Source organism: Pinus tabuliformis, chromosome J (assembly GCF_031772625.1).
Source record: "Pinus tabuliformis cultivar Carrire ecotype Pingquan chromosome J, CPIR1, whole genome shotgun sequence".
NCBI classification, from domain to species: domain Eukaryota; kingdom Viridiplantae; phylum Streptophyta; class Pinopsida; order Pinales; family Pinaceae; genus Pinus; species Pinus tabuliformis.
In genome coordinates this window covers 1,051,417,222-1,051,429,418 of record NC_142295.1, presented here as the reverse complement: position 1 = coordinate 1,051,429,418, position 12,197 = coordinate 1,051,417,222, and the positions used below count along the sequence as shown (strand labels likewise).

At 36.5% G+C, this 12,197-nt stretch overlaps 1 protein-coding gene across 2 annotated transcripts in view; it reads left to right on the top strand.

Annotated features, from left to right (window-relative positions):
- The first annotated feature begins 2,397 nt into the window (after positions 1-2,397).
- Positions 2,398-12,197, top strand: part of LOC149230534 (E3 ubiquitin-protein ligase DIS1-like) — a 122,223-nt gene continuing 112,423 nt past the window's right edge. The window contains exons 1-2 of one of the 2 annotated variants that reach the window (XM_089379012.1): positions 2,398-2,731; positions 5,732-6,128. In XM_089379012.1, the coding sequence (XP_089235138.1) occupies positions 5,871-6,128 (258 nt within the window). In that variant the 5' untranslated portion in view covers positions 2,398-2,731; positions 5,732-5,870. Of the gene's footprint in view, positions 2,732-3,066; positions 3,567-5,731; positions 6,129-12,197 lie in introns of those variants that run through there. The other variant, XM_089379013.1, reaches the window with a different exon arrangement.

The following is a 12,197-nucleotide window of genomic DNA, read 5'->3' as shown; positions in this document are numbered from 1 at the left end:
TTTGACTCTTTCAATTTTCTCCTTGCCTTTTTGCATTCCTCGTCAAACCAAGAATTAACTGGAAAAAAATTTGTTTCAGACTTCCTAATTTTTTCTCTTTTGCACTTTGCAAGTGCACTTTGAATTAAATGTGTTAGTTTGTGGCTTTGAAGACCATGTAATGGCATTTTCTCCTTCTAAAAAATCCTCTCTAGTATTATTTTGAAGGCATTATAGTTTTCTGGAGTCAAAAGAATTCTACCCTTTGAAGGACTTTGTTGAATACACTAAGTTTTCATCCTAAGTCGCTTCTTTCCAATCCAAGAAAAATTTAAGTAAATTGGTTTGTGATCATATTTTAAATCCCAAAATTGCTCCTCAATCAAAACTTCCTCCATTTTATCACGCAAACCATGCGATCAAATTACATAATCTACTACACTTGCTCCATTGTATGTAGCACACGTGAAATTGCCAGGCTTTGCCCATCTAACCCGACTATTGCAAATTACTAAATCAAATGCCCCACACAGAGTAAGCAATTGCTCCCCAAAAAGTTTGTAGCCTTTGTTGTCTTATGAAATTCTTGCCCACTGATGATTACTCTCTTCTATAAGCCAAATAGGATCACATTCTTCTTTACAAAAAATAATGCTAGCTTATTCACTTGCAGTCCTACATCGAAATCACCCACTAGAAGGACTTGACTCCGTTGAGAATCGTTGCAATATTCGTTTTTAAGGCTGTAAAGGGGTCTTTGTGTTCAAGTCCTCTACTTTTGTAAGTTATTGAAACCTGTGGAGCAAAATAACATGCTGTAATTCTAATGTGATTTCCATTTTTTGATATTTTAAACCAAATGAATTGTTTATTTGAGACTTCTTTTTCTAGATGAATGAAACAACCTTCTTTTTCCCTTACTAAGACCATGATACCCCTGTGTCCTTTGCCATTTCCTGTTGCCTTGTTCCACACTGCCATCTTCAAATATCCTTCAAACAAAGGTGTCTCACACCCTTCATGCTCATGTGTTTATGTGAGACAAATTATGTCTCTGTCTTTTGCAATAAGCCCCAATCTAAACCCCCATCTCCATAGGCAATCTCTACAATTCCAACAAACTAAACTTAACTAAACCTAGGTAGGACATGATTGCTATTTGTTTTGACATACAAGAGTCAAGGTTGAGTCGTCATCCTTGTTTTCCCATACTGACCGCGCTAGCATGGTTTTTTACTAAAGAATTTGTTGCCTCTTCTTTGTTATCAACTAGTTGTTTTGTTTTAGAACAAGGTCCAAAACATGCAATTACAACTTTACCTTTGTACAACCATGCTCATTTTCCCTAATCTCTTGCTACTCTAACCTTAACATTTCATCCCTTCTTTCCTCTTGTTGTTTGATAGTTAAATCTTCCTTTAGAAAAAACTAAGAGCCCCTTACGAGTTGCTTCTTGTTTAGAATAGTTTGTTTGTCACACATGCTCGACATGATGATTTTTATGGGCCTATATCTCTCATCACTAATCTTACCCACTCTCCGCGCTGGGAAGATTTGTCCTTGTCAAAGCAACTTGTCTTTTAAAAAGTCCCTTATAAGATTGAGAGTACATTCATCGTTCCCATAATCTTTCACCCCTTTAATAATTATGTTTGTTGCTTTGACCTGTCTTTCTTTGATTTCTCTGTCTTGCATGCTGTCAACCCGAATGTTTGTTTCTTCTTCCTTATTAGCAAAATTGCTAATAACTTGTGTCTAAGTTTTCGAATCGTTTGTAAAACTTCCTTTCGTTTCTTCCCTTACTTTCACTTCATGGTTGTCTACTTGGACAACCACTTTCCCTTTATCATGAGGTGATTTCAAATTCAACATTCCTTTACTTTCTAATGCAGACTCTTTCATGGTTTTGCAAGGCAAATTTCTAGAGAGCTTCTTGCAATAATACCACTTGTTCCTTTAAAACTTCATTACTTTTTGCTATAACTCAGAAATGTTATTTCATGGATTTTATATTCTCTTTTCCGCTCTTTGATTTTCCAAACCTCCAACCTTCTCTCGACAGTTAACAACTCTTGCACATAAAGGTCAAATAACCAAGTAAGAAATGTAGATGTAGGAGGTAAAATCATCAATAACTTTGCTGCCCTTAGATTTACTGTTGCCACAACTTATTTGAATAACACTTATTACAAAAAAAATCAAACTACTTTCCTTTTCAAACTATTTTTTCCTTGTCTTCTCACCTTTTAAATAATTAATTAAAATTTATGCCACCTTAAAAACCAATTAATTTAAATTAAATTAAATTTTATGTAATCTTAAAGAAAAACCCAACTAGATTGAAATGTCAATGCATTTTCAATTCCAACTATTTTCCTATAATTTTAACCACATCTCTAAATACATCTTGATAGTTGACTATACACATCACGCAATACTCATCACGAAAAACATGGACTGCTTCGTAGTCAATCCACAATAACAAACATCCATTTTGCAAACCCTCATTTACGAAAGATCGCATGGGAAACTGCAAAAATCTTCAATAAAGAAATGGCTTGCTCTGTTTCGATGAAAGACCATCATTAGATCGATTCTCGAGGTCAACGTGCTGATCTGTACAGACTTGTCAATTATTGAATGCAGACTTCTCGTGCTGCGATCCACTGCTATCTCTAAAAACTTCTGTTTCATTTGAGCCAGAGTTCCACGCAAATGGCTGGAATTTTTGTTGCAGAGAGAATTGTAATAAGTGAGTTTTATTTTTATTTTTTAATCTCAATTTTGGCCGTTTAGCACCATTTCAGGACAGAGTTTTAAATTCTATTAAACTCTGAAAACATGTGCAAAGGATGCTAAATATCGTAATCTTTGAGTGTGAGGTTTTGTTTACTCTCACGGAACGTGTGGCTAACTGTAAATATATTTTGAATTTCGGCGTCCTCTGCAATTGGCCGCAGAATTTGGAGCATAATTCTTGTTTCTCTGCATTGAAGTTTTTATTTATAGATAAAATTATCTTTTGTGCCTACTCTTTTGCTTGCACCTGCTTTGAATCCGGATTCTGTTCCGCGTTAATGCTTTTGGCCGGAAAAGGTGGATGACAGGATATTGCTTCGATATTGAGTCAAGTTTATCCTTCCCGCTAAATTTCTTGAGAAGCCGTGGGGCTTTAAATGTTCTTTACGTTTTGGTTTTAACTACTATCCGAAAACCTTTGAAGTTCGTGTAGATTTTGAACTTGCCTGGCTATTTAATGTTCTTACGCGGATAGTTTTTGTCGTTTAGCCTGAAATTCTCAGAAATGGTGGAATCCGTGCAAATATTTGGTTTCATTTGGGATCCAATGCCGGTTTCTTCCCTTGGGATTCGCATGGTTTTGCAATCTTTAGTGTTCACGGAAATTTAATTTGGAGCTCTACGCCCCTTGGTTTTTCTCGCCACAGGCTGTCTCTTTTTACGAACGATGTGTTTGAGCCGGCCTGGGACATTTGGTGCTAATGCAGAGTAGTAGTCCCAGGTTCATTGGGGAGCCATTAGAGACCTAATTAACGGGCGATGGCAAGAATGTGAGGATTAAGCTCCTGGTATCTCCGTCTCCTTGAATGTTTTTCTTTTCTTCTTTCTTCAGGGGATTAACCTAGTTTTTCAAGGGATTTCTTGTATGCTCTATTAGCTTAACTGGATGAAGTATACTTTCACACAACTAGTGCTGAATGTGCAAGGGTTTCTTAAATCTATTTTTATAAAGCTCCGTTTCAATTCCGTCTATGTCCAGGGTCGTTACTTCTCTGGACATGTAGAGGCCTTGTAATTTAGAAATCCAGCCTTGTATTTACTTGTTCTTTTTTTTATCAAATGGATATTGCATTGACGCACTTTGATTCCAGTTATTGCTCGTGAACAATTGTTGCGCTTTATAACTTCCAGGCAATGATGTTATTTAATCTGAATTACGATTGATTGGCAGCTTTTATTATTGCATAATTATCTTAAAAATGCAGGTCTTAAAATAGACATTGCAAATATCTTTGCAACCAGTCCTTGAAGAGAACCCGATCTCTCTGAGTTACGCAGTAATTTTGCTAAATTCCTTAAACATGGACCTCTCAGGTGCCATAGAGTTCAGTTTATTTTTCTGCGAATAAGTATTTATTGTAATGTCACCATCAGGTGAGCTGGGTCAGTGGGACTGGGACACTGTTGCAGCCCAGCCTGGGTTCGAGCCCCTCCTGGACCTGCAACGGGGGATTGTAAAGCGGTAGACCTATGACCGTTAATTCAAACCCAGCCTTGTGTCTCCAACTGTCAAACGGTTTCCCAGCCCTTGGTAGGAGATGGATGCTTGGCCATTAAGACTCTTGAAGCACCTTGCCAGAAGTTTTTAGAGTTAGTATTGTAATAACTCCACATCAATACATTTTTGATATTATTGGTTGTGTCATTATTCTGCCTGAAAAGTATCGATGAAGATGATTTTCTGATATTTGTGTGGCTATATGACCAATTATTCTTGGAATTTAAAGGGAAACTGTCAAGTTAGGTTAAATTGTGTGCTTGTTTCCATTTAGTTTCAGATATATGTGTGGCTGTATGAACTAATAATCTGTGAAATTAAGGCAAAACTGATGAATTAAGGGAAGAAGAGTGCACTTTTGGATTCATTTTCTTTCAGTAGTCACATCCAGATTGGGATGGCTTCTCCGTTTCCTGGTTTCATGTTATCTTTCTTTGAAGAAAACAGTGAAGGTATTTAGGCAAGTGGTGATTTTGCTAAGGAAGAATGGCTTCAATCCATTGTGCAGTGATGATACACTACATGATAACAGCGGACAAAATAGGAAGAGGGGATTGCGAGAAAATGCATAATGATTCTCCAGTTTGATAGCTGTAAAATTATTATTGTTGTTTTCTTTCAGAAACAAGATATAATTGGGCTGAGGTCATACATAGAATAAAGGATACCGATTATGTTAACATGCTTATAGCAAGCAGCTTTTAGTTGAGGGCAAGTAAAAGGTGCTATTAAGAATGAGGAATTATTCAAAGTTAAAAATTTTCTGTTGTTGCATCAGTGTAGAGAAATTGGATTCCTCTACACATTTAGGGATTGCATTATTTATTTGTCTGCAACTTCTGTGCTACGGAGTTCTCTCTGAGCAGAAGGGTGTGTGCTTTTGTCATCACGAGTAGTTGTTTGCTATAGCCTTCTTGGATGGGGGTAAATGCATACTAACACGATTCTCACTTTGTGAAGGGATTTATATTGTTATTTCTTCCCATTGAATCTGTTTAAAGTTATTTGGCGTTTCTAATAATTTCAGTTTTTTTAACTGCTGTGGAATTGTGTTGTTTTTTTTTAAATAAATTAGAGAATGTGCATTCTGCTTCTCACCTCATGGCAGGAACAATACGAAATACATTCTCCATTAATGTTTTTGTGAGTATAAAGGATTATTAATGCTTTGTCAACATTCTATTTATCAATGGAGATCTTAGCCTATATTTTCAAAGGATATCCTACTGCTGTCTAGAATGGTTTCTATATGATATGTTTTGATGAAAATAAATTAACAATGGTTGACTACAAAAGAAAAAGGTAAAGGAGCATTCACTGGAACTTTGTAGAAAGGCGTAGAAAATTGAGTTTGAGTGCATGAGTGATATGAATATAAGAAAGTGTTCCTGCTTTGTAAGGCATGCCAATTTATCCGCACTGTTTAACACTTTATAGATCATGCACGTTCTTCAGGTCCTTATCAAAGCTTCACCTGGTACTTTTGAAGCAGCCAAGAAGTTGATACCTGCAAAATATTGTTGATTGAGGTACAGTGAAGATAACCATTGTGTGGAGGACAAATCTTAACCAGATCAAGAAGTGGAAGATCTATATGAGCTGTCTTAGAGCTAGAAAAGAACAACTAGGAGATGGAGCTCCTCTCGTAGTACCAGGTCTTACCTATATGGATGAAACAGGGTCACCGTTTACAGATATTGATTCTCCTCCAGGGCCAATAAATGAGCAACCTTATGTCAAAGATGCTTATCCACCCAAAAATGGAAAGCCTGGAACATTGCCAAAAAGCATTGTGCATGAACTGCTTGAGTGTCCTGTCTGCACAAATTTTATGTATCCACCAATTCATCAGGTTTTACTTTCTTACTTATATAGTTTTTGTCCGACTAATTTATCCCTTTGTATCTTTAAAGTGAATTTCTTAGTAATGTTTTTGTTTGAACGGCACAAGTTTGGGTAGATCCTGTGCAATAAGAACCTCAAAGCTAGTTTCAATGCATTGCCTATTTTAATTTTGAGTTTTGGGACAATTGAGCTTTTGAATCTTAAAAATTCTGTTTCAAACTAAAGCCTGTAAATGTTGGAAGTTAAAGGGCACTCAAAACAGGTACTTTTTCATGACAAAAGTTTCCTTTTCTCGTGTACATGCTTAAGAGAAATGCCTATTTTGAAAAAACTCACTAATTTCTTTATTGTTTTTTCAACATTTGGGAATATAACTTTTTTTGCTTGTTACTAGTTTTAGAAACCTGTAATTCCTTCCACATTCTGTGCTTCCGTTTCCTATGTATTATCATAATAATTCAAATGACATTATTATATAGGCAAAAAATTGGAATTTGTTTCTTGGCAAAGACAATAGGGGAATGAGTGTATCGAGAGGAATGTCTCGACTCTTTAGAATTCACAGAGCAGATCTCTTTGGCTATACAAGGGGTAATGTATGGAATTGAATAGCCAAATGCTCCAGAATCTGTTCTCTGCTTTGCCCCTTCATTCAGTTGTAAGTCCCTAATTCTTCCACCTGTTTGAAGTTACCTTGCGGCAGCCCTTTATCACATACATGGCACATCATCTATTTGGCTTATATGTCATCCCAAGATTTGCAGCCCACAGTTGTAGGTAATGAGGACATCCATAGCACTGAAGAAAGTCAATAAGTTTGTCTCTAGGGTTTACTATGAGCTATTCCCTCTGACTTCGACAATGAATATCCTTCTATGATATTTAATCCTGATCTTTACATTGTTGAGAATGACTGCCCAATGCTGTTGAAAAACTACACTGCCTTGTTTTGGTGGGTTATTTCTTATATTGGGTCTTGTTGTCGCGTGGAGTGTTTAGGCACCGCGACAACGCTCAGACTGGGGGCTGTCACCCTGATCCCCGATCTCTCCGTTTAAGTCGTCTCCCTAGGCTAAGGGGGGTAGACCCTATGGGATAAAGGAAAACCAACTGGGAAGCAGCTGGCTTGGGAGACACAACAAGGCAGTGAAGCACTTGATTGAAGCTTAGCGACACTTAAAAATTAATTTGCTTTTGAATGCTTAAGATCAGTGCCTTATGGAGTTAATGATTAAATAATTGTTTATCAACTGCTGCAGAAATATGAAATTTGTAATTCCACGACTAACAATCATTTATCATCAAATAATCCAAGCAATGATTAACTGCAAGATATTCAATAAATGCACAATGCTTTAACAATGTTCCAACAATTAAATTTCTAAAGATCGAATGCATTAACTAACCACGAAACTTAAAAGCTAACTATCTAGAATAATGATTATGCTTGAAATTCCAGACTTAGGAAAATTTATCGTTTTCCAATAGTTAAACTCCAGATACAAATTTAAGCACTTTTAACTTATGGTAAAATTATCTTTTTCTTCAAAGCTCAGCCATAGCACAAAAATACATCGAAATAATATACGTGACAATTCCTTAGATGCATACGCTAAGACAAAATATTTCAGTTTTTTTTTTTTTTTTAAGAACTTTATAGTAAAAAAAATAATAAAAAATTATAAAATTAAAATCTAGTCTAAACTAAAACTTAATCTAAATAAAATCAAAAGTAAAAATCTAATTTTAAAACCATATAACAAAATGAAAATCGAATATTTTTTTTTAATTTTTTATAGGATATTTATACCTTTTTCCTTTTTATTTATTTAAATAAATCTTAGGCTAAGTCTAATGAAATTTGGAAAGATCATACATATCACAATAAATAAAATAAACTAACCTACGCTAACCTTAGGCATATATAAAAAAGGAAAACCAAAACCAAAATCGGAGTTATTTGTATTTGGTGTTTACTGTTGCAGATGAGAGCAATATGCGTGGAACAGATGGACAGCATGGAGAAATGGAATGTGAGCGGGCAGCGACGTGAGAAAGGCGGACGCAGATTAGATCGAGGAGTGGAGGGAGCTACAATGATTTGTTTGCAGGTCTGGCAGAAAGGACAAGCTCGATGGAGCAGTGCGATGAGGGTGGGCGAGGGATGGCTCGAACAACGAATCGATGGAGGGAGAGCAGGATGGCCACAGAGAAAGACATCGAATTTGAGGAATGCTGTGGACGGTTTCGATGGCAGCGGATAAGGAGCAGACGGAAGGCAGAGGACGCAGGCAGAGGTGGTAGCCCGACAGAGGTAGAGGGGACCGTTGTTTGGTCTGCAGGTTGGACGACGGAGGGACGTGGGAGAGGAATTAGACTGCGGTGAGGAGAGAGAGCCGCGTGAGAATGGGAAAAAATGCGTGGGCAGTGTTTGGAGAAGCTGAAAGAGGTAGTGCGTGAAAATGGTCGTGGGTAGCTGCGTAGGGAAGGCAGTGTCAAGTTGTAGAGAGAGAAATGCTGGTCTTTGGCAGGTATGGCAGCACTGGAGTTGAAATGAATGGAGGAAAGGCCGCGTGAGGAGCAAGGGAGTACTGGGCAGCGATCCAGGAGCTTTCCACAACCTGCTTTTAAAAAAAAAAATTCAAAATTTTTTCCTGCAACAAAAATGAAGCCCCAAGCAGTAGAATTGTACACCTGCAAAAAACTGGTTATGAGGCCAGATCTTACCCTCCAGGGCCTAGATCTGGCTTCGGACAAAATGTTTTCTTCTAACCTGCAACCTGCAATAACAAAAACCGAACACCTAGAAATAAAATGTGCAAGAAACAAAACTAAAAACCCTAAAACCAACTAAATAATTACAGTAAAGGCTCTAAATAGCCAGATTTGTCAGTATGCCACAGAAATATTTTCAGATTTTTAAGTTCAATATGAGGTGCTTCAGAGAACCCTTCGTGCATCCGCAACAGAAACTCTAATGATAAGCCCGGGATCAAAACCAGTTGGGCTCTTCAGAAAATGCAATCCAGGAGTTCGCTGGTTCAGCTGAGAACTTCCCCGAACGCCCGGTAAACTCAAAACCAAGGATATCCTGCACAGCGTAATTCAACCATTAACAAAGAGGGAGAAAACTATACTAAAATCCAGATCTAATGGAGATACTTGCCATCATATTCAGAAATTTAACTACCATTCAAACCCTAGCGACCAAACAAGATACCTGTGTTTAAAATCACTCTTCACAAAGCTATCATCAATGGCTGAGATTAAAATTATGCACAGAAATAAAAGATCTTACAACATTTCCGGAAGAGTAACACCAGTAAGATTTCAACCACAGACTTTCTTTATTGCACATGAAAAATGACTACAAGAGAGCTTTCTTTAGCACAAGACTCACAAATAAAAATCATCTCAAATGACCCTTGACACCATGTTTAAAGGAAAATTTCCCTTAAATGCATTTTAATATATTAAAAATGCATTTTAATGACTACAAGAGAGCTTTCTTTAGCACAAGACTCACAAATCAAATCATCTCAAATGACCCTTGACACCATATTTAAAGGAAAATTTTAAATGCATTTTAATATATTAAAAATTAAAATTTTGCATTTATTTCCTCAAAACTTTGACTTATTATTATTTTATTATTTTATTTTTTAATTATTTTTTTTAATTTTATTATTTATATTTTTTATTATTTTTATTGGACCCTCGAACTTAGCCTTTGGAAAAATCACCTAGGACCTAGGACTTATGAGGGGATAAAACAATTTCTAACCCTTAAGACACATTACATCATGACCTTTACAATTTTACATCTCAAGGGGGAAAACCCATTTGACATAGACCCTCATAGACCACCCAGTTCTGCGACACAAATATAATTTAGCAGATCAAGAAATTTGTAATAACCTAACCAAATAGTTAGGATTATTTCCAAATTACTTTTACATAGACTTGAAGCACACTAGGATTCCCCTAATATTCCAATGACAAAATCCATTTCGGCTTTGGGGTTAGGCTGAAGGAAAACTCTGTCGACCATGGGTCGGTGAGACAAAAAATCTTCCAGAATGTAGATCATCACTAGAAGATTAGGTTTACCTAGGCAAATACATACATGACACAAATTTGCTAAGATTATTTACAATTTACACATGTAGACTGGGTTTACAACACAACATGATCGGGCTGATGATGACAGTCGAATGCCACGGACATATCGATCAAGGGCTATCCCTTTTGCGAAAAAGGGGGTGTACTGCTATGGGTAGTTGACACGTAGTGGTCAACATCTGGCTCTACTTGGGGACACGTTGTTGCACTATCGGAATGTGAGAATCCAGAATCTGCATCCACGCAATATACAACAAAACATAAGTAGCGTCCATCCAAAAATTATCATATAACGTTAAGCACATGAAAGATATAAGCTCTTCATTTATTAACTATCTAGTAACATGAAAAGTAAATCTAATCCTAAGACAAATGAAATCCTAAGACAAAAATGAAATGCTGAAAAGACAAGGAGTAGGGTTAGAAATATAGAGGATGCCCCATGGCATCAGATGCGTTCAATATAGTGTATATTGAGCATTTGCTTGCTTTCAGGTAAATCTGTTGGGTGCTTCTCGGATGTGCCATGTCCAATTCTGCATACGGTAGGACTTTTTCCTATCCAAAAATCAAGTTGCTCACGACCATCTGATGCATCAAATCTTTTTCTCATTTTCTTTCTCTTGCACTTTTTCTTCGTGGCAGGCTGTATCACTGATGATGTGGAACGTTCTGCTTCAAAACCCTCAGATGAAGTATGTAAGATATGTGTGACATGTCTTTCTTCATTTTGCATATGATCTTTATCGTTTTTAATTTTATCTAGATCACCTTCAATTAACCACTTTTCAATCGAATCAATGACCTCCTCATAATAACATGGAGCTTGTTGCAACAGATAAGGAGGCTTCTGATCTGTTGATGTTTCCTGGTTTCTTTCATCCTCTGACCGCTGTTGAAATTTTTGTACCTGTATTGTAATGGCATCCATCTGGCTAGAGTGTTCAACCTTCATAGCACTGATTTCCCTGGCATGGTCTTCTTTCATATCTTTTATTACTTTATCGTTCTTTTCCTTTATGGTCATCAAGCAATGCTACATAGAGTTTATTTCATTCTTATGATTTGCTTGCATGGTAGCCAACTGATTATTATAATCAAATGTCATGATAGTCATTTCTTCATCCATAGTTAATAACTTGTTTTGCATAGAATTAATTTCCCTATCATGATTAGCTTTCATGGTTTCCATTTCCTTATCGCGCTTTTCAAGGTGGTTGTATAAAGTTTTCATATCGTTGGCATAATCAGTTTCAAATTTTTCTTGATTGATCTCCATATTTTTTACCAGCCGCATTAGTTCTTCTATAATTTGCTTATGATTTTCCCTTTCATTGTCGACACTGATTTTACAATTTGTCCGTGCTTTTCCACTATCATGGATTTGATCTGCAATAGTACAGGTGGATGGCACATTTTGATATGAAGAATTGCCCTGAAATCTTTCATCGACAGTTGTACCTTTCATAAGATTACTTTCATTCTGTTGCACAATTTTAGGGCACAAGGCGACCTATCTTGATAACCATATCTATCTTTAAAAGCATTGACAATTTCTTGTAAAGAAGTGAAAGAGTCTTCAGGACAATTATTGAACCAATTCAAAGCATCACCCTCTAAAGAATAGACAAAAAGACGCATTTTGACATCTTCATGATTATACTCAGGAGGTCTACAATATATGAGCATTATACGAGAAAACCTGCATAAATGCTTTCTAACAGCGACTGAATCACCACCCAAGAACAAAGACAATTTAGAAATGCCACTTCCACAATATCATGGAGAACATCAGTAAAATGACATGGGGTAAACGAATAATCCATGATGAATAATGAGGGACCAAATGGATGATAGAGAGAGATCTTTGCTCAAGAAAATCAAAAGATGAAAGAAGTGGAGTCACCACTTGAACATGAATCTAACTCTAAGATCCAAAAGATAACAAACAACC